We start from the raw sequence: 20,975 nt of genomic DNA on the forward strand, positions 1-20,975 counted from the left end.
TGTTTTTATGCTTCCATTTGGATCTAAAATGCTTCTTAAAAAAATCCCAGATGGTTAAGAAACACTGAGTTGCTGTTTTTACAATAGGTTAATGTTATTTCGTGTCTGGAAAATGAGCTGTTTCAAAAACCAGAGTCACATTAGACTTATGTGCCGTTACCTAGCAACACCAGGACAGCAGAGCCCGTCACCTAGCAACCCAAGAATGTCACTTTAAAATCCTGCTAAGGATTTAAAGTGACAAGACGCCCAAAAGCAACTCAGACTAAAATCAGACTAAAATCTTAATAATCTAAGAATTATTTTGTACAAAAAACGTAATAAAAATGGTGTTTTTTTTTATATAGCCCATTCCTAACCTGTTGAAGAAAGTTAGGGTTTTACAGATAGGTCATCTGTAAAAACACTCCGTGCGGATTAATTGGATCACTTCATGGGTAAATGGACGCCACGTTTCCTATCGTTTTGACTTCACGTTGGCCTCCTGTGTGTTTTCTCCTGAGCAGACGCAGCTGGCTGACATGGAGCACTCACACAGCCTGTGTGAGAGTTTGGTGCAGCAGCGTGACGAGGTCCAGCGGGAGGCCGAGAAGATGAGGAGCAGCCTCCGGGATGCGGAGCGGACGCTGGGCACCAGGGAGCGAGCTCACCGCCACCGGGTCAAAGGCCTGGAGGAACAGGTGCCCGAGGGCGTCTTCGTTGTTTTCCACGGAAAATAATTGCTTTATTTGCAAATTTATACGCAGGACACGCAAAAGCACAGCAGCTGCTTCTCCAAAAATAAAAAACAAGTACACAGTCCAAACTGACACGTTGCTAAAACAGCTTAAAAGGAAACATAACAGATGTCTAATGGGCTGAACCAGCCTCTAAACTGGGTAAAGCTGGGTACTGGTTATGTCGTAAAGCCTAACGGATCCTCATTGTTCCAGCTTTGTAAACATTCTGCCACTTTCATCTACCCTGCTGTTTCCAGACACTGAAACCCAGAAATATAAAACCTGTCTTTCGAAACCGTTGTGGAAACCAGACATTATCTGTAAGTGTTACCAATCAGTGATTAGATTCAACAGGTAAAGGTGACACTAAATGCTTCCCAGTTGGGACTTTGACTCTTTAAAAACTGCAGAAGATGACTGAAACAGGGTCTAATAAATTAGCTGCAGTTGGAAACTTTAAGATAGAAAGACAACAAAACTAGGAAATGATTCACTCACTGATCAACTTTTCAGTTTGCAAACAACACAAAGACTCCCTGAGATTGAATTATCAGGACTAAACCCAGAACCATTTATCTCTTCCACTTTAAAATGATGCACTACTTTGTGGCAGACATTGACTATTGTGGATGTAACATAATTAAATGTGGGGGATATCACATTTCCAAGCACTTTATTTGTATCTCTAACTCCTTCTGAAGTACTTCATCTAGTAATACTTTACTTTATTTAGTCATTTATTCTTGTTTAAATGCATTAAAAGTCTGATAAAGATGCCGTTTAATCATAACGGAGTCTGTAAAAGCTGCCCTCTCTTCCCCGTGTCTCCCACTCCAGGCTGGATTACAGATTATAGTCATGTGATCAGTCCTTCAGATTAAAATGCCACATCTTTGTTTCTCACTTCAGGTTTCCACGCTGAAGGAGCAGCTGCAGCAGGAGATTAAGCGACGGCAGCCGTCTCTCCCGGCATCGCTGCTGTCCAAATGAGACGCAGCTCAGAGAGGAAGAAACTGATTCAGGGAAAACTCCTCGCTAATGTAAAAACTCTAACTCAAATTAATCCGTACTGTGACTCCAAACGCAGCTTACTGTGGCTGTGGAGATCATTTTTGATTCTTGAGGTGCTTCCCTGACGCTTGGAGCAGCAACCGACAACCAAACGAAGCACAATCATGCGAGAATGCCTTAAAACCTCCAGCAAACCACTAATCGCTCCTTAAACATCTGGAATCGGTCCTGGCTGAACATCTTCTCAAACTTTCTGCTGGTTTTTATGAAAAAATTAAAATCGTTTCAAGATTTCTCTGCTGAGTTTGGACATTTGGCAGGATTTAAAATTTTTAAGATTATTTACAATCATTAAAGGACAAAGAATATGTATTTATAAGCACCATAAAGTGAAGTGCACTGTTTGTTCTCGTAGAAACAGATTTAACTAATTATCTAATGTTGGATAAAACCCTATTTTATACTTTACTGCGTTATTTTTTTAGGAGCCAGTATTATTGTCCACATGTAGTTTTTTCCTTGCTGTACGAACACTGACGACAAACTACATCAGTCACATTTGAGTTTAAATGAATATTAAAGCCATGTTTTCTGGAGAGTGCAAGAAGAAATGTAGGAGTGGCAGCATCATGCTGTGGGGATGATTTTTATCACAGGTCCACATCAGCAGGGTTTCTCTTTTTGTAACAAGCATCGTCTTTGTTAGGATAAATAGATAAAATAAGTATGTCCATCTTAATACTTTTAGTACAGAAGGTAAAGATTAGAACTGCTTGGTTTGGTTTATGTGTAAAATCTAAAATTGGACAAATACTTGCATGAGTTGGAATAAGAAGAGGAAAATCTTAAAAAGAGCTATAAGATCACCTTGATAATTTACAATAAAAGGTGAATTTGTTCTTCTGACAGTTTGTATTTTATTACATCTTTCACACAAACTACTGAACTACCTGCAGGATTCCTATGCAGTCTTTAAAACTCTGGATTTAATGGGGGGTTTTTCAGTAAAGGATCTGGATAAATATAAAAAAAAGAAAATTGGGAATTGAATATTTTTAAAGTATCATTATATCCAGTAGGTGCAGTGATGTGATTCTCACATTGATTCGATTTAATTTGACATTATTTTATTTAGCAGTTATGCAGCCTTGGAAGACCCGAGTTGATGATGATCTAAATTGATGCACATTTTTCTTTTAAATGGATTATTTTACTACTTGTTTGGTCTCTACGGAGCCCCCTAGAGGACATGGAGGAATTTGTTTTCTTTTGCATTCTCTGGCAGTGACGTACTGATCAGTTCTTGCGGCATAATTGAATACTGTAAGCCTTTCTTGCAGTAATATAGCAGAAAGGCCTTAAATTATAACCTTTCTGCTATAATATAAGGCATTTGCATGTTATAAGGGCCTAGTCAAAGTGCACAACCTCACACTGAGCAGCTGGAGTTTAAACATTTTATTTTTTTCAGTTTTTATGGTGACATTTTTACAAAGCATTAGTACAGAGGTGGTGGTTGGACGGCCCTTCAGACCAATGATGCTGATGTTCTGCAGCATCTTGTCTCTCCTGATCATCTCTATTAATGACTGCTTTTCAACAAACGTACAGTACAAACACAAAATATGAGATTATTATGGCACAATGTTAAAGAAAAAGATAAAAAAAAAACAGGAATAAAATGAGTTTTCATGGTTTCATGTGCACCTCTAAAAGTTTTATAGCACCAGTGACTCGCATATCCGTCAGTGTTATTGTTGATCCCTCATAGTACACACAGGATCTACTGGGCAGACGTTAAAAAAAAAACAACAAAAATATTCAAAGTGCTTTTCGCACAAGAGTATGGAGCCGTACGGAGGAGTCGGGAGGGGAGAGGAGTCGGTATCCCGGCTGGCAGCGTTCCCGATCTGGATCAGCAGCCGCCGCAGCTTTTCCCACAGCTTCCTCCGAGCGACGTGCACTGACCACTCAGCGCCATCACACCGCAGCGAGAGAACTGATCACGGCACAGATCCGCTGAAAGAAAACGCACACAAAGAGGTCAGTTCATCGTCTAAGATGCGCCAAACTCGAGGCCAAATCCAGCTCGCCATAAATAGAACTTCAAGATGCCAGATAATTCCTAGTCTGATTTGATCATCTTTTCGCAGTTTTCTATTTCTAATAATTTTTTATAATCAGTTGAATAAATTCATAAAGGTGAAATGTTATGCTTCCTGGAGTAGGTTAGGAGAGCTAAATGGGTGATAAAAACACATTCATTAATTTTTTTTAAGCAAAATAATTGTTAGATAATGAGAGTCTGGTCAGTTCTGACTATTTTGGGCATCTTGTCATTTTAAAACCAATTAAGCTGCTGCTGGGCCCCCCAACTCAACATCATATGTGAAAGTGGCAGCAAACAGACGCGTAATTATACAACATTACATCTTTGAAAAACAGAAGTTGAGCCTCAAGAATGCAGCAAGTGGCTCCTGGTCAACAGTAAAACTTTTCCAGCAGCCATTGTACAGCGGTAAAACCAGCTAACCAAACGTTCTGGAGCCTTGCTGGGGTTGCTAGGTAACAGCGCAGTGTGACTCAACAATCAGGAGGTTTTTGAAACAGCTCATTTTCCAGACACCAAAATCATTAATACCATAAAATGGCTGGGTGGATTTAAGAACCCCTAAAGAACTGCGTGCTTTAGATCTGTTTCAGCTCCAGCACACCTGATTCAAATAACTGAATGGCCTTCCATGCAGCCATCAAATGCAGCAGAAGCCTGTTAATCAGCCATTCATTTAAGTCAGGCGTTTGGAAGCGCAGAGACAGCGCAGGGCGACTTGGACTTGGACCACTGGATTAAAGGAAGCAGTTTTGTGTTTCATTTGATGATTTGAAACAACTAGCATAAACTGTAGTCTAATGAAGCGCAGGCACTTAAAGTCTTTACTTAAAGATAGATAAACATCTTGTGTTAAAAGTGGTTGATCTCTGATTCATTTCCTGAGTGTTTCTGCTGATGAATGTGGCTCGTTTCACTAAAGAAGGTCGTTGCAGCCCCGTGGGACACATGGGTAATTTCTGGAGCAAAAAAGTTTTATTATCCCATTACTGTGCAGTTTGCGGTTCAGTCAGTGATGTCAGGATTTTCTACTCTGCAGCTCTGGACTCACCTCTGAGCAGTTCCTCATGTGCGCACACGGTCCTCATGCAGATCTCCTTGTTGATGACGTAAACTCGTCTCAAACTGAGCAAAGACACAAGGATTAAACATGTTTGTTTTTTTATTTAGATCTACATGATGAGAAAGCAGGAAATTGCTGTGAGATTATTTTATTTTCCTGTGTTTCATCTACTGCTGCTGTGCTCAAAAATATCAGTTTGTTTAAAATACCAAATATACTTTAAATATTGGCTTTCATTTCCTTTTCCCAAAATGCATTGGGAATATTGCACTTTGTACTCCAACTTCAATATGAAAAGAAATGTATCAAATTTGTTTTCAAATATGTGAGGAAAAATAAAATAGTGTTTCCATTCCTGTGAAACACTGTACTAATATTTAGATAAAAAATATGGCGCTAAATTTTGTTCAAAAATTTGAACAAAGTTTGTTCAAAAGAAGAAAAAAAAAATCTAAACTGAAAAAAAATTAGACTAAATAAAAGACAAAACTATGTTTTAGTTTCAAGGGGTTTTTTTTACATTCAATTATTTCCATTTCTTTTGAACAAACTTTATGGCCCCAATTTAGCTCCACAGAATAAGAGCTGCTTCAAATGTTTGTTTCATGGAGTTACCAAATTCTAGGAAATGTATTCTGGCTCTGGATAATTTAACTACGTTCCATAGTTTCTTCATTTCTTGGTTCTACCTCGGAAACTATATGCTTGATGTAACCCCACAAGCTTTGTTTTCTTTCTGCTTTTTTTGACTAGGGTTTATTGGTTGTTTTCCATTTATCAATCACATACAAAACAAAGAACAGAACAACTGTTGGCAGGAGGAATTACTTACATTCTAACAAAGATAAACAGTTTCAGGCAGGAAGCAGCATTCACATTTATTTTTCAATTACCCACAAGCTTTGTTTTATTGGATTAAGGTCTGGGCTGACCATTCCAAACAAACTTGTTGGCTTGGAACCAGTATGCTGCTTCTCACTAGTCCATTGGAGGTCATTTGTCTCATTTTAAGGGTATTTCCATTTTCACATATATAGCAACATGATCTCTTCAAGTGTTAAAGCATATTCATCAGACTGATCTGGCATAAATAGGCCTGAAACCGCAGGCTGGGATATGAACCCAGGAAACTCCTAATACAAGGCAACAGTGATACAAACTGTGCCACTATGCAGCACTGAGTCATTTATATCTTTGAATGTTAACCACCATGTTTTTTCAACAATGGGACTTGGCCTGGCTTTATCTTAATATATTACTCACAGATAACTGTAAGCCTTCTTTGATTTACCTAAAGCTGAATCTTGGCTGAGTATTTTTTTCCATTTTAGCATTTCTTCAATCTGTTAGATGGATAGTTTTTTGTTTTCTTCCATATCTTTCGCTTCCAGTTTAAAGCATTTTAAGACCATAACACATTTCATGTGTTTTGACCTTGCTGTCATTCAGTGAGGTCAGTGAGTAGTTTATTACTCTACTACAATAGTAAGCTCTTTGCTTTGTAGAAATATAATCTATATTTAAAAAGACTGACTGATCTGGTTTCATCACGATGAAACCAGTCGACACTAATTGTTCTTTTTTGCTAAGTTTGTTTGTTTGTTTTAAATATCTGAAATACAGCCAAACTAGTGGCGTGACCTTTTCTGCTTTATCCACAGTTTCCGCTCCAGCTGTTGTACTCATTTTCTCCTTTAACTGCAAGTCGTTTGTTATTTTTAAGCAGTTAGGCACAGTGACGAAAACCTGAAACTGCTAATGTTTAAGCTAACACATCGTTGCTAGGTAACCAGTGAGCAGCGACTTGACGCCACCAACCTAGCTTAGCTGATTTAATTCCCTTGTGGTAGTTTTTTTTTTTATTATTATTACCAGTTTTGCTTTTGTGTTCCATTTCTAAGTCTGCCACTGCTATATCTTCGTTAGAATGACACTATTGTAATTGCCATACCTGTTTGTGCTTACTTTGACTAAATACAGTAAAAAACAAAACAAAACAAAAAAAAAAACAGGTTAGCCGACCGTCTGGTTGAGCGGCTAAAGACGTTCCTCTCATAGACATAATATATATGACATATATAACATAATATTATGTCTATGGTTTCTCTGCTTACTTCTCCCAGAATGCCATGCGGTTCAGACTTTTATTTTGAGCACAGCTAAAAACATAAACGTCCCGTTTTCTTGCGGGGCTATTAGGGATGACTGATTCTGACATAACTGGCAATAAACAAATAATAAATATTTAAATATTTAATAATAAAAAAATTTAAAGTATTTCATGTGCCAAATATTGCATCCAATAAATAAAAAATAAGAACGTTCCCAACTTTTTTGATTAAAAAAGTGTGACGTAATTTAATGTTTATAATTTTCAAAAGCATTAATTTGAATGAGCTATTATTTAATTCTCCATTTTATTTCCAATCTTCTGATTTTTATTTAATTATCTTTTAATTTGTTTCATATTGTGTATTTATTTAATATTATATTTTCAGATTCAGAATTTATTTATTTATTTATTTTACTTTTTTTTTTTTAAATCATGCATTGATTTATTTCCTCTTCTATTTCCTCTGCAGCAGGAGCACGGTAACCTCAGTCAGTGTGGGATGAGCCTCTTTATTTCTAAGAACTATCTCTACCTGTAGAAGCAGAGGCTGTTCAGACACTGCTTGCATGGTTTGTGCACTGAGTAGAGTCTGGTGCAGGGATACTGCTCCTCTCTGCAGTCTGGGAATCAGACAACAAAATAAAAATCAGTTCTTCGCTCTGCCACAACCAGCTGCCAGTCCTCTCTGCTGTGCAGCTGTCTTACCGAGCGGTCCAGGCTCCGTGGGCTCCGTTTCAAAGGTCGGATCTGGAACCCAAACACAGCAAAGAAGCACGAAACACTGGTGTTTAGGAAAGTCTTGTGTCAAAGGTGGCAGGATGAGGATTCAACGGGTTTACCTGACTTCTCCGGAAAGACCGCAGGCTCAATCTGGACTTGCTGCTGGTAGGATCCGGGGAATGGCTCTGGGTTCTGGGTTTCTGCTCCAGAAAGTTAAGAATATTTCATAATTCTTAACACCTAAAGCGGAAAATCTGAAGAGCATTGAGAGGATTTTACCTGAATAATACTCATATGAGTCTGTGAATTAGAAGAGAGAGAAACATTTTGTGAGATCAAAACCCAAAAAGAAAAGCGATATGAAAGAGAGTGCAAACAATTATGGCGAGGATGTATTAAATGACTTCATCTCCAGCATGTTTACATCTAGTATATCAGTAGAGTGAACTGAAAACAGCTGCGGCACGGCCGGTAAACAACAACAGAGAGAACCATGGAGGCTTGGTGAAACATCAGAGGGCAGCGGAGGATCAGGAACAGATGTGCTGAGCTTCCACAGCGCAACTCAATATTCTCAGAATAAACTCACCAGGGAAGGAAACCTGGTCCTGGTACTGGGCCTGAGCAAGCACGACTGGTTCAGACAAATATAAAAACAACATAAAAAAAACAGGCAGATGTTAGAAACACTTCCTCTCCTTGTCATTTACTTTATGAGATGTTTATTCACGGATCGTTCTCTCCTGTTATTAAGCAGCGAATACAGTTTCTAACTTTTAATGATGATGCACACTGAATCTTCTGCTTGTCTAAAGTAAAGACTTTAGACAAGCAGAAACCCATTTATCCCCCTTTTATGCAACACATTTAATTAGAAGCAGATATAATTGAGAATAAACTATAAATTGATAGTCTATCAAAGAAAAAGATGGGGAAGGCTTCATTATCCTGTTTTAAGAAGAAAACAGGTCCTAACGGTTTCAAATGGTCAGAAAAATGACTGTGCAGTTTTCTAAAAAAGTATTTACCCCTTTACAGATTTAATTGTTGTTTTTTTATCCAATCTTGTCACACTTAAATGTTTCAGATCATTACATACATTTTAATATTGGACTTAGATTTTTTACAAGTGTACTTATTTTCCTGCCACATAAACATAAGTTCACCAACTGATGACTTGAAATTCTCCTTTAAAATTGAATTCCTTTTGTCTTTTGTCTCATAAGTTCACTGAATATTTTTCCCCAGTCTTGAATCAGCAAGTCTATTTTTAGTAAAACTGAGTGATTTTGAACGTATCACAATACAAACATCTCATATCAGTCGATATCGATAATCATTGTTTTTTTTTTTAAATATCTGAAATCGTATCAAATTGTTGAAGTTACACTTCCTGTTTCTTCCACAGCTTTCTCTCCACGCTGTTGTTTTTTATTTTTAAGCAGTAGCAAAACATTAAACTGCTGCTGTGCAGGTTACTCAGCAGGTTGTTGCTAGGTAACCAGAGTGAGTTGCTAAGTAACCAAAGAATGAATCAGTTAGTTGATTTCACCAACCCTTAACTGACTTTCAGTGAATATTCTATGAACTGAATATTGAATATTCCATCAGATGTCTATCGTGATATATATATATCTATCACGATAGACATCTAATGGAATATTCCATATTCAGTATTCTCAATATTCTTATATTGAGAATAGGCTTTGTGATCTTTTTGCTCAGCAGTGGTTTTCTCTTTGTGATTATCAAACTGACGCCAAGTGAGTCATAAACACTTTAACCTTTTGACTTTAACTGAGGCATGTAAGGCCTACAGTGCTCTCCAACTTACCCCAAACTTTTATTTTGAGTCAGGAGTTAGCTTTGGTTTACTGAATAGGAGCTAGTAAAATCATAATCTGTGTCTGATTTTAAAATGTGTTTAGCAGTCTAAAACAAGGTTGTTCAAAGTGGGGGCCGGGGGCCATCTGTGGCCCCTGGAATGAGTTTTTTATTTTTTTTATTTTTTTATCATGATTCAAGAATAAATTAGAACAAAACTATGACTTGCAAATCAAAATCTGCTGACCAACATGTTAGTTGCAACACAATGTGGTCACAATTTCCAAGCTTTCTGTTGACTTTTTGTCATCATGGTAAATACTAGCACATCGACTCATTGACTAAAGTACACTATGGTGCACCCGAATCTGATCTTATTTGCTGTATTAAACATTGGCTAAATACAGTAAGTAGTTTTAAATTCAGACTGACCTAGATCCTGTTTTTTATTACTGAGAACGGGCAAATTATTTTTTTTCCAGTTTTCTTCAACCGAGCCCAAAATAATAAGCAAACTGGATGGCTTTCAAAAATCATTTGAGGTTTTGGGGAGAAGAAAATCTGATAATTTGTTTAATTAACATAGCTTGTGCTCAGTTTATTGTTGAGTAGGTGAAAAAAAAACTATTGCGCCAACATTTGGTGAATTTAGTTTTTAAAATGCATTTTTTTGACCTGTTAGTAGCTTTGAACTATGTGACAAAAAGTTAAAAACATTTAAGTGGAACAAAAAAATCAAAAAGAAAAAATTTGTGTGGCGGATACAAAGTCTTTCTGCTACATACAGTGCCTCATTAAGCACATATAAATAAGACATCCTGAGAAACATTTTGCAGATTCAGGGAGAAAAGTTTGGTGTTTTGTTTAGTGTAAATGCCAGCCTCTATTAATGTTGTAGTAAAATGTTGCATTTTTCAACTTTTAGGTGTGATGCAGTTACCTGGCATGCAGATGAGTAGGAGGACTCTCATGGTCACTGGGAGGTAGACTGACTTTAACTGAGGAAAAGACGGAAACAAAGCAGCATGAGGACAAGAAAGTTTTCCTTTTGTCTCCCTTTCCTCCCTCCTTCTTCTCCTCCTCCCTCCGTCACCTTTCCAACCCCCCTGCCGCCGCTCTCTCCCCTCACCGGCCTCACGCAGACACTGAAAAAACTTACAGCGAGTTTTTCTTTCTTTTTCCTCGCTGTCAAAGCTGCATTCCAAGAAAAGAAACAGAAGACCCCCTTAAATCCCACCCCCACCCCATCTCCCTGTGAGTTTTCTTCATCCCTCCCTCCCTTTCTTCCTCTCTGTCTCTACATCCTTCATTTCCCTTCTGTCACACTCACTGGTCATTTCCTCGAACCCTTCCCCCTCCTCTCTCTCTTTTCCTTCTTCTGTCCTCCAAGAAACTAAAAAAGCTCAAAAATGGGAGCCTTAAGCTCCCTTGGAGAAGCACAGAAAATATAAATCTGACTTTTTTGCACACGTTAAACGTCCTACTCTTGATTTCCAGACTGAAACTACTTTATGGAAAATATAATTATTTCCCCCTCAACTACAGATCTGCACATTATGCATCCCACCCTCTGACTGAAACAATGGACTGCAGTGTTTATGTCTTTGTGCACCAGCATAACACACAAACACACAAACCCTCTGCTCCTTTTCCTGCATCATGGTGGCTATCAGAAACCATATGTTTTCTCAGCACACATCTGGGAGCAATTAGCCCCCCTCTCTCCACACTTCAATCCTCTACTTTCAAGCTACAGAGACCCCCAGGCCTCCCTCCACCCGCCATCCTCCACAAGCTGAGGACAGCAACAGGAGATGCTCGGCTGGCATCCATTTGAGTTTTTTTGGAGTCCAGTTACAAACAAAGACAACACATTTCCAACTTGCAATGCGCCCTCATTGACCCCCAGGAGAGCAGTTTTTTTTTTTAAACTTAAATTTTCTCTTCGCTCATCTTCCTTGTCGCTGGTAAAAAAAAAAATCACGGCCAACATACCAACTTTGAACATCCATTAAAACAGAATAACCCATCATTTATTGATCCACAATAATTTCATATCTGTTTTTAATTCAAGTAAATTCTTCTGGACAAATTTAATTACATCAGTGTTGAGCATAAAAGAGAAGCAAACAGACATTTAAATGCGTTTGTGAGCTTTGACCCAGATCTCTTACCTAACTTTGGTTCGGTTATCTTCAACCTCTGCCGGCGCGGATGCCTCCTGTGAAAGCAGGAGAATCCTGCAGCTCCTCACTGAACCAGCCCACATCAGCAATCCCCTCCTCCTCCTGCTCCCACCCCCGACCCAGACACCAGCGCTCCACAGACTGGCTAACGCTTACTCATTCATTTTAATCAGGAGTCGATCTGCACACGAACACAGTGCTGCATTTTAAACCATAACAAGGCTACAATCTTCAAAAACACCTAATGCAAATGAACTTCTTTGAATAAAACACAACAATACGGTTTACAAGTGCATCTCAGTTGCTGACAATGTGAAGGAGAAGTTAAATTATTTCAAAAATTCAATTCAAAATTGAGACTTGCGCTTACTTCAATGCAAATTTTTGATGCACAAAAAGTCATTGCTAAAGAAGATGATAGTTCACAGACAAAGCAAGTTATTGGAAAATATAGTGGAAGGAAAACATTTTGATTGAAGCAAATATCAATTGAGGGGGAAGTTTGCAGCTGCAGGCAAAGCTTCTGGAGCCACAAATGAATCTACCCCAAAGAGGAAGAGTGGAAAGTTCAGCAGCCATGTTGATTGAAATTTGTTTTATTTTGACTCTGAAGCGTGTCGTATCCATCTGCTGACCTGTTATCCTCGCATTGGTGACTAAACAATAAAAATGATTATGGACGCACTAATATCAGCTCTACTTATCGGCTCGATACCCATGCATTAAAAAATGAACATCATTGGCTGATTCCGGTAAATCTGTGCATCATTATACACTATGACATCTGCTCCACTCAGATTCTGTTCTTTAAAGACTGTGGGAGCAGTTTGGGAACTTTATCTCATCAGGAACTATTTAGTTAAGTGGTTCAGTTCCTAAAGTTGGGGAGTATTATTGAAGCTGAGGCCTGCTGGGACTGCAGCGCCCCCATGTGGTAGATACACCTAAAAAAAAAAAAAAAGATTAAACAGCTTTTCCCCCTCACCCCTAAAAAAACCACCAAAAAAACAAATATGGTAACTAAAGTGTTTAGGTGTAGCACTGTCAGAGGACAGAAATAAAACTAACACTGCTGAATACTAGTATTAGCGATGCTCCACTGTTTCCCAGTGGGGCTTTTTTGTTTTAGGATTAAGGGATAAATTATTAATTTACACCTGTAACTATTTCCTTTTAAAACTTAGCTTGTTTTCTTGGAAACATGTTAGGAGATGTGAGCTGATCCTAAAAGCTTACAATGTATCAGTAAGATTCGTCCTACAAGGGAAACTTGTGTTGCAGAATAATTCAACAAATCTTTCTACAAGTTTTTCTTAAAGTAAATATACTTTACCAGAATTAAATGTGTTGCACTGGGCACTTTATTCAATAAAGCACTTGTGGTGAGTTCAAAAACTAATCCTCGCCTTACAGAGGCAAAAAGAGAAAAACACAATATATCTGTTACCCACTATGTCTACTCTGTGAAGAATTTCCACCAAATTTAATCACATTGTTTTGGTTTTCTTATCATTACTTGACAAACATACAGAGAACCTTTGAGATAACCAGTTACTAAGTTTGTTTCATCCAGGATAGCTGCCTCATCTCTTAAATGTGACTTATTGTTCTTCCTTAAACAGGTTAGGACAGGGCTATGAGCTACACAAAACATGTTTCTTTTTTTTTTTTTTTTTTGCAAAGTTATGAATATTTTGAGCTCTTTTAAGATTGAGCTGTTTCAGGGACTCTTGTCACTTTAAATCCAATCAAGCTGCTGCTGGCCACGCCCCCAAACTCAAGGTTTATACTCACTCGTTAAAATGGCTTAAACAGTTGCTTCAAGTGGTTTCTTAGAGGTAAGTCAACAACAAAACACTCGTCTTTTCCATCAGTCCTTGTATAAGGGCTAAAACCAGCTGGCCAAACGTTTGGAGCCCAATTGGGGTTGCTGGGTAACGGGCTGGGCTCTGCTGCGGTTGCTAGGTAACGGCGGAGTGCCCGTTCATTGTGACCTAACGGCTCGTTTTCCAGACTCCTAACCGTCAGGCTGGTTTGGTCTGTTTTTATAACAGTTGAGACGCAAATGGAAGTATAAAAATATAAATTTGATATTGAAGAATTTAAATTAGTATGAGTTACAACATTTATTTTTTCTTCAACTAATGTTCACCCAAAGATGATTTCAGTCCAACAGAACACACAAAAATACAAGTTGCTGCCACTTAAAGTATTTATTTTCCATCAAAAACAAAGAGTGCTGTAGGCAAGGAGGGAACATATGTACTGTTTGTCTTCATACAAGTGCAAAATATAGAAGGAGAAAACTAAGGAGTTTGGCTAAACATAAGAAAAAGCACTGGTCTTTTCACTTTAATGTGAAGCAAAGTGTTTCCCATGTACACAAACATCCACACAGTAGAGTTGGAGATAAAATCATCTGCTAAGACTCAGACACACACTCTCTCCAGCATTCATACTGTACTTGTGCGTTTGTGTCACACCAAGTCCTCCAGCCACACACACACATCATGTGGTGTTTGAGATGACTGGTGTTCAGGCCTGTCAGGCCTCAGAGAGCATTTTATAATCAATAATTTATCAATCAAGTTGTAGAAAAGGGGAGCAGAGGTTTCAAACGGCTGCTGCTTTCTTCTCCTTGTATGTGGCCATCATCTTCTTGATCTCAGCGATGGCTTTTCCTGGGTTCAGGCCCTGCCAACGAAAACAGAGGGAACATCCGTCAAATATAACCCTAACCCTGTATTTCAAATATCTTTCATTCACACGATAGTTAATAATACTGATTGTTTATTTAACCAGTTGAATGGACTCTAAATGACTTGTGCATTTTCACTGAGTCAGTAAAGCTCAGAGTGGTGGGATTTCTGCGTAACGATAAAAAAGGAGGAAGAAAAATGTCAGTTTAACTATAACTGATGTAACTTTCAGCAACAGTATTGTAATTAAATATTTTCTATAATCAGGTTTTTCCTTGTACTAAATAGTCTGTAATTTTACTTCTTGGTAATTATTATACAATTTTCACTTGCATATTTGATCGTAAATAGAAAAAATGGTAAACTGTGACTAAATATTTTAACCTCCACAATGTGTGGACAGCCTAATGAACTGATTTAATAAATGCATGGCAGCATAGACGCAGCCTGACCTTTGGGCAGGTCCTGGTGCAGTTCATGATGGTGTGGCAGCGGTAGAGGGAGAACGGATCCTGCAGCTTGGACAGACGCTCCTCTGTGAACTCGTCTCGTGAGTCGATCATCCAGCGGTACGCCTGGGACCGAACGATACATATGACTCGGTTTTATGAGCTTCTTGAGACTACAATAAGCCAACGTGGGACACATACCTGCATGAGGACAGCCGGCCCAAGGTATTTGTCTCCATTCCACCAGTAGCTGGGACAGCTGGTGCTGCAGCAGGCGCACAGGATGCATTCATACAGGCCGTCCTACACACAGCAGACAGACAGATTCAGATCCCTGCCAGCCCTGGAAACCTGCTCTGTTTTCCTGAAGCAAAGGTGGAGCTTTACCAGCTTCTGTCTGTCCTCCACAGACTGCAGGTACTGCTCCTTCCCCTCCTTGGAGTCATCCCTCTTCTTCAGGTACGGCTCGATGGACTTGTACTGGGCATAGAAGTTACTCATGTCCTGCAAGCAGAACGGAAAGATTCGGTAAAACCTCAGAATATGGTGTAAAAACATTTCTGAATAAGTCCAGTTTATGCAACGTATTTAAACCGTATCAGTAAAAACCTATCAAAATATTCATGATTGCATGATAACTGAGCTCAATCATTTCATTTTGTATGATTTATCATTTTTTCTTTTCTCTCTCTTTCTACCAAAAACTGGATGATAAAGTTTCCAGTCTGAGGCTTTAGTTTCAACAAGCTACTTCTTTTTTGAAAGGCAATTTTGTTTACAGAAACTTCAAAAATTATTTTATTTGTCGTTTCTGAGATATTTCGAGATAATTTTGTATATTTCTTCCAGTTTCAGTGCTAAGTGTTCATTAGCATTTAAAGTGCATTGGTATTTGAGAATGTGTTCTTGCGTTGTTATGGCATAACCATTAGCTTACTTGAAAACAGTCTTAAGACAACAATATTATCATTTATCACAGTAACTTCTGGGACAATTTATCGTCCAGTAAAATTTGTTTCAGTGACTTGCCTACCCTAGAATAAACGTGTTACAGTTGATGGGTTTCAAAGTGCAGGACGTTTTACTCACAGGCACCAGGTCCTTGACCACATACATGTGTGGAAGTGGGTAAATCTTGCTGGGCTTGCTGAGGTTGGTGTCAATCTTGTTGAGACAGGCGAGCGTGTTTCCTCCGTTGATGTTCATCGCACAGGATCCACAAATACCTGATAAAACAAAGTAAATGATAAAAAGGGATTAAAATTGATTTATGACATATTCCGAAGATAGAAACAATGCAATAAAAGGATTTTTCTGAGACAACTTATGTTTTACCTTCTCTACAAGAACGGCGGAAGGTCAGAGTCGAATCCATCTCATTTTTTATCTTGATGAGGGCATCAAGGACCATCGGCCCGCAACTGGGTAAAGAAATGCAAACTCAAAGTCAGAAAACTGGGCCGTTTGGTGGTATTGCTACCACCTTGACAACAAAGAGAATAGAGTCAATTAAATACTATTAGTTTAAAAAGTAAAAGAGGAGGACTAAAAACAAGCTGAGGATTGCGTTAATCAATAAATAAGCTGCTCAGGTGATATTCTTAGATAAAATAAATATTTTCAACAGATTAAAACAGATAAAAATGATAAAATTGAAGATCATCGAGAGTTCTGAGTTAATATTAAAATTCTGTGAGAAATTTTAAAAGGAAAATGTTTAAAACTTGCATATTAAATGCTGTAAAATGTTCTATTGGGACTGTTTCGATGAGATGGGTATCACTGGACCGGTCCAGTTCAGGCTATCTGAATACCTTAATTTTGGGGGGGGTGTTGCAGTATTCCCATCAAAACTATTTTGTTTTAAAGAATTACCAGTCTGTTCATATTTGCATCTATAAATAACCACGTAGCCCCCCCCCCATACAGTGTAATCTACTAGGTTTCCTTAGAGCAGAGGAAAACGGTGACCGCCTTACGTGTTGAGGTCGATCTCATACGTCTGCATGCGGGGTTTGTCTCCAGGTGTGTCTGGGTCCCATCTGTACACCTGGAACTTCTTTATTCTGGGCTGAACAGCTGCGGCTGCAGCTGTCTGGGCATACCGCACTGCCTGGACACAAGCACACAAAGAGAAATCATTTTAAAACATGTTTTCCTTCCTGAATATATCCATGAAGGAGCTACTACTAGTTATTTGTATTCTCTTTGTCATCCCAGAGAGCATTACTCAGCTTATATGTGTTAGATTTTTCCTCTTCCCAACAACTATGCTTCCCACTGTCACCACATCCTTACTGCAAAGTCAGCTTTCTACCACTTCTCCTTTATAAACTGAATTCTAATGGATGATTCAACTAGGAGTGAAATAGTAATTATAACTGAATTTGGGTCTAAATGATTGTACTGCATTATATTGATTTGATTTCATTTTCAAGTTATGATTTGGAGTTGCGTTTTAAAATGCATTGAACTGACATTTGTTCTATATTATTACGGTTTTGCGCTATATAAATTAATCAAAATGGCTACCTGAATATGAAAAATTGTATGGTTTATTATGACGAAGCTTTATTACCCAAAAGCTAACAGGCTAAAAATGCGGAAAAAGTGTCCGTCTTATTTCTTAACACTCTTTGAGATGTCGTGGTTTCACGTTAGAAGTTAGATCGTCATCATCTGATTTACAAAAGATAGCCATGTTACAATATATCTGTAGCTAACACCTAAACCAGTTTGTAAACTAGAATCCAGAACATAGACGGAACCTTAGCAGTTGAAAAAGCTGGTGGTGCTTCAGCTCTAAATTAGCTAAACAAAGTGATGGCTTCCGACAATAATGACTGGAAGTACGTTTCTTCCACCGGTTGACAGCTTACCAGCAGTCCGGCAGGAGAGCGGAAAGCCAAAACACTGCAGCGGCTCAAGGACGTAAAGGTAGCAACAGACATTTTTACGGATCCAAGTTTCTTTTCTCTGACCTCCACCGGCTGCTAAGCAGCTTCCACTGCGGCTGCGCCAGAAGCCTTTGCTGGGGCGCTGGTTTTGTTGGCAGTTGTGTCCCGATTTCATTTTAGCCTTGTCGCTTGGTTCACAAGAACATATTTAATTACTATTATTTAACGTCATCTTTGTTAGATTCTTTTTTAGTTTTTATTCCGTACTGCATATCATTTTAAAATAAATGAATCATTATCGGAACACTTTAATTTGGAATCTTCACTGACTCTCCTTTCTCTGCTTCAGCTGTTAGCAAAACAAACGAACCTCTTCCAGCGTGACCCAGTCATAATGCTGCGTCTGATAATTAAACTCGCATAACAGTCTGTGCCCAGGTGGTGCGAAGTTAAGGTCATTTCAGACAGTTGTTTTGTTTTCTAACAAAAGAGGACGAATTGGGCCGAGCTGACGGGAGTGTATAATGGTATTTCTAACGTTATCTTGCTGGATCCGCAACCGTGGACCCGACAGGTTCTGGAAAGTACAGGAACTGCTTAAACATGCGCGGGTGAGGCTCAGTCTATTTCCTGGAGCGATGATCCTATAGTTCATAAAACCCCATAAAATCTCCAGTTCTTTCATTAATTACCTATAAAAGCATGCAGATTTACTGTCCGTTAACTGTTTTTATTGATCATTGTGCTTGAGATAAATCCCTTTCTCGCTGTTCGTCCACCAGCACTTCAGAGGGAGGAAGAACCGCTGCTACAAACTGGCCGTGCTGGCCGTCAGGAGGGCTTTCGTCTATGCCACTAAAAGTCGAAAGCTTAAGAAGCGCAACATGAGGACGGTGAGAGCCAAACAACACAACCCTTTGTTTAAAAAACATCGATATACTGGTTTGTATGCAACCCAAGGTCAAATCTGAAATTTAAAGCTGCCATGCAAAGTTTTCTATGAAATCATTTGGCTATAGATATAGTTTGTCACAGACAGAACTACATATTTTGTTTATCTTTTTATGTTTTTGTAAATTTTTTCATTTTGTAAATGACCTTCCCAAAGCTAACCTCAGTTCTCGCATCCTTTTGGTGACCTCACGCTCTGATTGGCAAAATGCAACCAATCAGAGTACAGTATGCTCATTTGTTTTTATTTTTTCTCCTGGGATGGACATATTTCTTTCTGACATACCCAGCAATGACTTTATATATTATAAAAAATAATATAGTCTTGTGAATGTAGTCCTTTAAGATGACTTTAAATTATCAAATATATTTCTTGCTGCCTCAGTTTAACTTCCACCACCAGACAGATTTGTAACAAGTCTTGTAATGCACCTAATCTGTAGTCTGTACCCTCACTGTCATTCTAGTCAACACCGGAAGAAACAAACGAGAGGAAAAATGTCATTGCTTCATAGCCAGAAATGAGAAGTTGTTTAGGTTTGCTGAAGTAGAATGAGCTCTTGCAGCATCCAGAGTCTCTACAGCAGCAAAACTCAACCATCTACAGTGATACAAGCAGAATATGACAGCCTGATGGAAAAATAAACCCAAATAAGGATATTAACAGAAAGCAGATATGTAAAGTTGAACTCCTCACAACTCAAATGATTCAGATTCTACGTTTAAATCTGTCAAAAGTTGCTCATCATCTGGTGTAATTGGTATCAATGGAAGTATATCAGCTTGAGTCTTGCACTTGTGATTCTGTCAACTTAAATATACAACAAATCAGAAAGTCAATTTTTTTCTTTAAGTGGTTTTTCTAGCTCTAAACCCCCTAAATGTATTGATATTTTATGGTTATTTAAAATTTTCTGGGTTTACTACAGCTTTTTCCACATACTATATCAATGTATTCCCTTTGTGTTGCTTTCAGCTGTGGATCACACGCATTGCAGCAGCAACACGAGAGCACAACATGAAGTATCCTATCCTCATGCACAACCTCAACAAGGTTTGTCGAATCGTGTCACCACCCAGCTCCAACCACTGTGGTGTTCTTGCTTCCAGCTCTTCATGCTTCTTTCCTCCTTCTTCCTTCGTACAGTGCAGCGTTCAGCTGAACCGTCGTGTGATCAGCGACATTGCCATCACGGAGCCTCGGACCTTCCTGTCGCTGGCGAAGCTGGCTCGAGCTCGGCAGCAGGAAGGTTTCCGAGCGGCGCTGGGAGACGGCAAAGAGCCTTCAGGTGTCCTCTCCAGAGTTATGCTGCAATAAAAAGACTCACTACAGTCATGGATTCAAGGAGCTGTGTTGTTCAGAGACCTCAACCTCACTTTTGTCATTTCATCAGTATACTTTTCATATAAAATATCTTAAAAATTATATATTTCCTCATGTGCTGCTTCATCAGAAAGATAAAGTCAGACTCGTGTGTGTGTGTGTGTGTGTGTGTGTGTGTGTGTGTGTGTGTGTGTGTGTGTGTGTGTGTGTGTGTCATATGTCACTCTTGTTGATAATCTGCCTTGGATTCCTGAAGAACTCTGATGTTTGTCACTGGATGAAGTAAAAAGTTTGTTCTTGAAGCAAAGTTAACATGGGAATCTTTCAGTGCTGGGGTCCCAACAAATGGAGATGTTTATTTAAAAAAAACAACTTTACAACAATACAGCAAAAAAGTGCCCAAAACACATGTCTAATGGATAATATGTTCACTCTTGCAAGACTTTGATTGAATTTGCAACCTGCAACTTCTGATTTGATGATTTTTGTTTCAGTGTATATATTATTTCTTGTGGTGAGAATGTCCATATGTTTTATTCATTAAATTTTTTTTGTATAACAAGATTAAGCTTCTTATTTTAAATTAAGACTGGCTTCTAATATTTTGTGCACAGTTTTAAAATATACTAATTCAGAACTACAAGAAAAAACCTTTGTGTGTCAGTAAGTGGAGTCAAACTGTGGAATAGTCTGAATATTGAATTTGGTGTAAGAATATCGATAATTTTAAGCTTCCACTTGTTGCCTTGAATGTGTAAAACAAAAGTTTTGACATTAACACGTAAACTAGAGGTGGGTAGATCGATCTAAAATATAGATCGATACCAAGTCGGTATCGGTCTCTAATTGATACTTTAGTTCCACATTCACTCTTGAATAACTTTTTTTATTATTGTGGTTTCACAACTT

The 20,975-nt window shown here is 38.5% G+C and overlaps 4 protein-coding genes across 7 annotated transcripts in view; 2 read left to right on the forward strand and 2 right to left on the reverse strand.

Moving 5' to 3' along the window:
- The window catches only part of crocc (ciliary rootlet coiled-coil, rootletin), a 27,394-nt gene extending 24,766 nt beyond the window's left edge, over positions 1-2,628 (forward strand). For all 4 annotated transcript variants that reach the window (XM_015053388.1, XM_015053389.1, XM_015053390.1 and 1 more), the window contains exons 36-37: positions 507-680; positions 1,629-2,628. In XM_015053388.1, the coding sequence (XP_014908874.1) occupies positions 507-680; positions 1,629-1,709 (255 nt within the window). In that variant the 3' untranslated portion in view covers positions 1,710-2,628. The remainder of the gene's footprint in view (positions 1-506; positions 681-1,628) is intronic.
- Positions 2,192-11,856, reverse strand: mfap2 (microfibril associated protein 2). Its single transcript, XM_015053393.1, has 9 exons — positions 11,735-11,856; positions 10,501-10,558; positions 8,326-8,370; positions 8,016-8,036; positions 7,856-7,936; positions 7,722-7,763; positions 7,549-7,636; positions 4,892-4,965; positions 2,192-3,749 (listed from the first exon to the last, which is right to left on the reverse strand). Exons 2-9 carry the CDS (start codon positions 10,529-10,531, stop codon positions 3,646-3,648), a joined length of 486 nt encoding a protein of 161 aa, XP_014908879.1. The 5' UTR covers positions 10,532-10,558; positions 11,735-11,856; the 3' UTR covers positions 2,192-3,645.
- Positions 11,857-13,943: 2,087 nt separating this feature from the next.
- sdhb (succinate dehydrogenase complex, subunit B, iron sulfur (Ip)) lies at positions 13,944-17,912 on the reverse strand. Its single transcript, XM_015053408.1, has 8 exons — positions 17,774-17,912; positions 16,874-17,007; positions 16,230-16,315; positions 15,984-16,120; positions 15,282-15,398; positions 15,096-15,197; positions 14,898-15,020; positions 13,944-14,440 (listed from the first exon to the last, which is right to left on the reverse strand). Exons 1-8 carry the CDS (start codon positions 17,843-17,845, stop codon positions 14,360-14,362), a joined length of 852 nt encoding a protein of 283 aa, XP_014908894.1. The 5' UTR covers positions 17,846-17,912; the 3' UTR covers positions 13,944-14,359.
- A 264-nt stretch (positions 17,913-18,176) lies between these two features.
- Positions 18,177-20,628, forward strand: mrpl20 (mitochondrial ribosomal protein L20). Its single transcript, XM_015053409.1, has 4 exons — positions 18,177-18,402; positions 18,574-18,684; positions 19,719-19,796; positions 19,890-20,628. The coding sequence occupies exons 1-4, from the start codon at positions 18,316-18,318 to the stop codon at positions 20,058-20,060; spliced, it is 447 nt and encodes a 148-aa protein (XP_014908895.1). The 5' UTR covers positions 18,177-18,315; the 3' UTR covers positions 20,061-20,628.
- Positions 20,629-20,975: the final 347 nt, after the last annotated feature.

The sequence above is a fragment of the Poecilia latipinna genome, unplaced genomic scaffold (assembly GCF_001443285.1).
Source record: "Poecilia latipinna isolate Pla-1442-1.1 unplaced genomic scaffold, P_latipinna-1.0 Scaffold1177, whole genome shotgun sequence".
NCBI classification, from domain to species: Eukaryota; Metazoa; Chordata; class Actinopteri; order Cyprinodontiformes; family Poeciliidae; genus Poecilia; species Poecilia latipinna.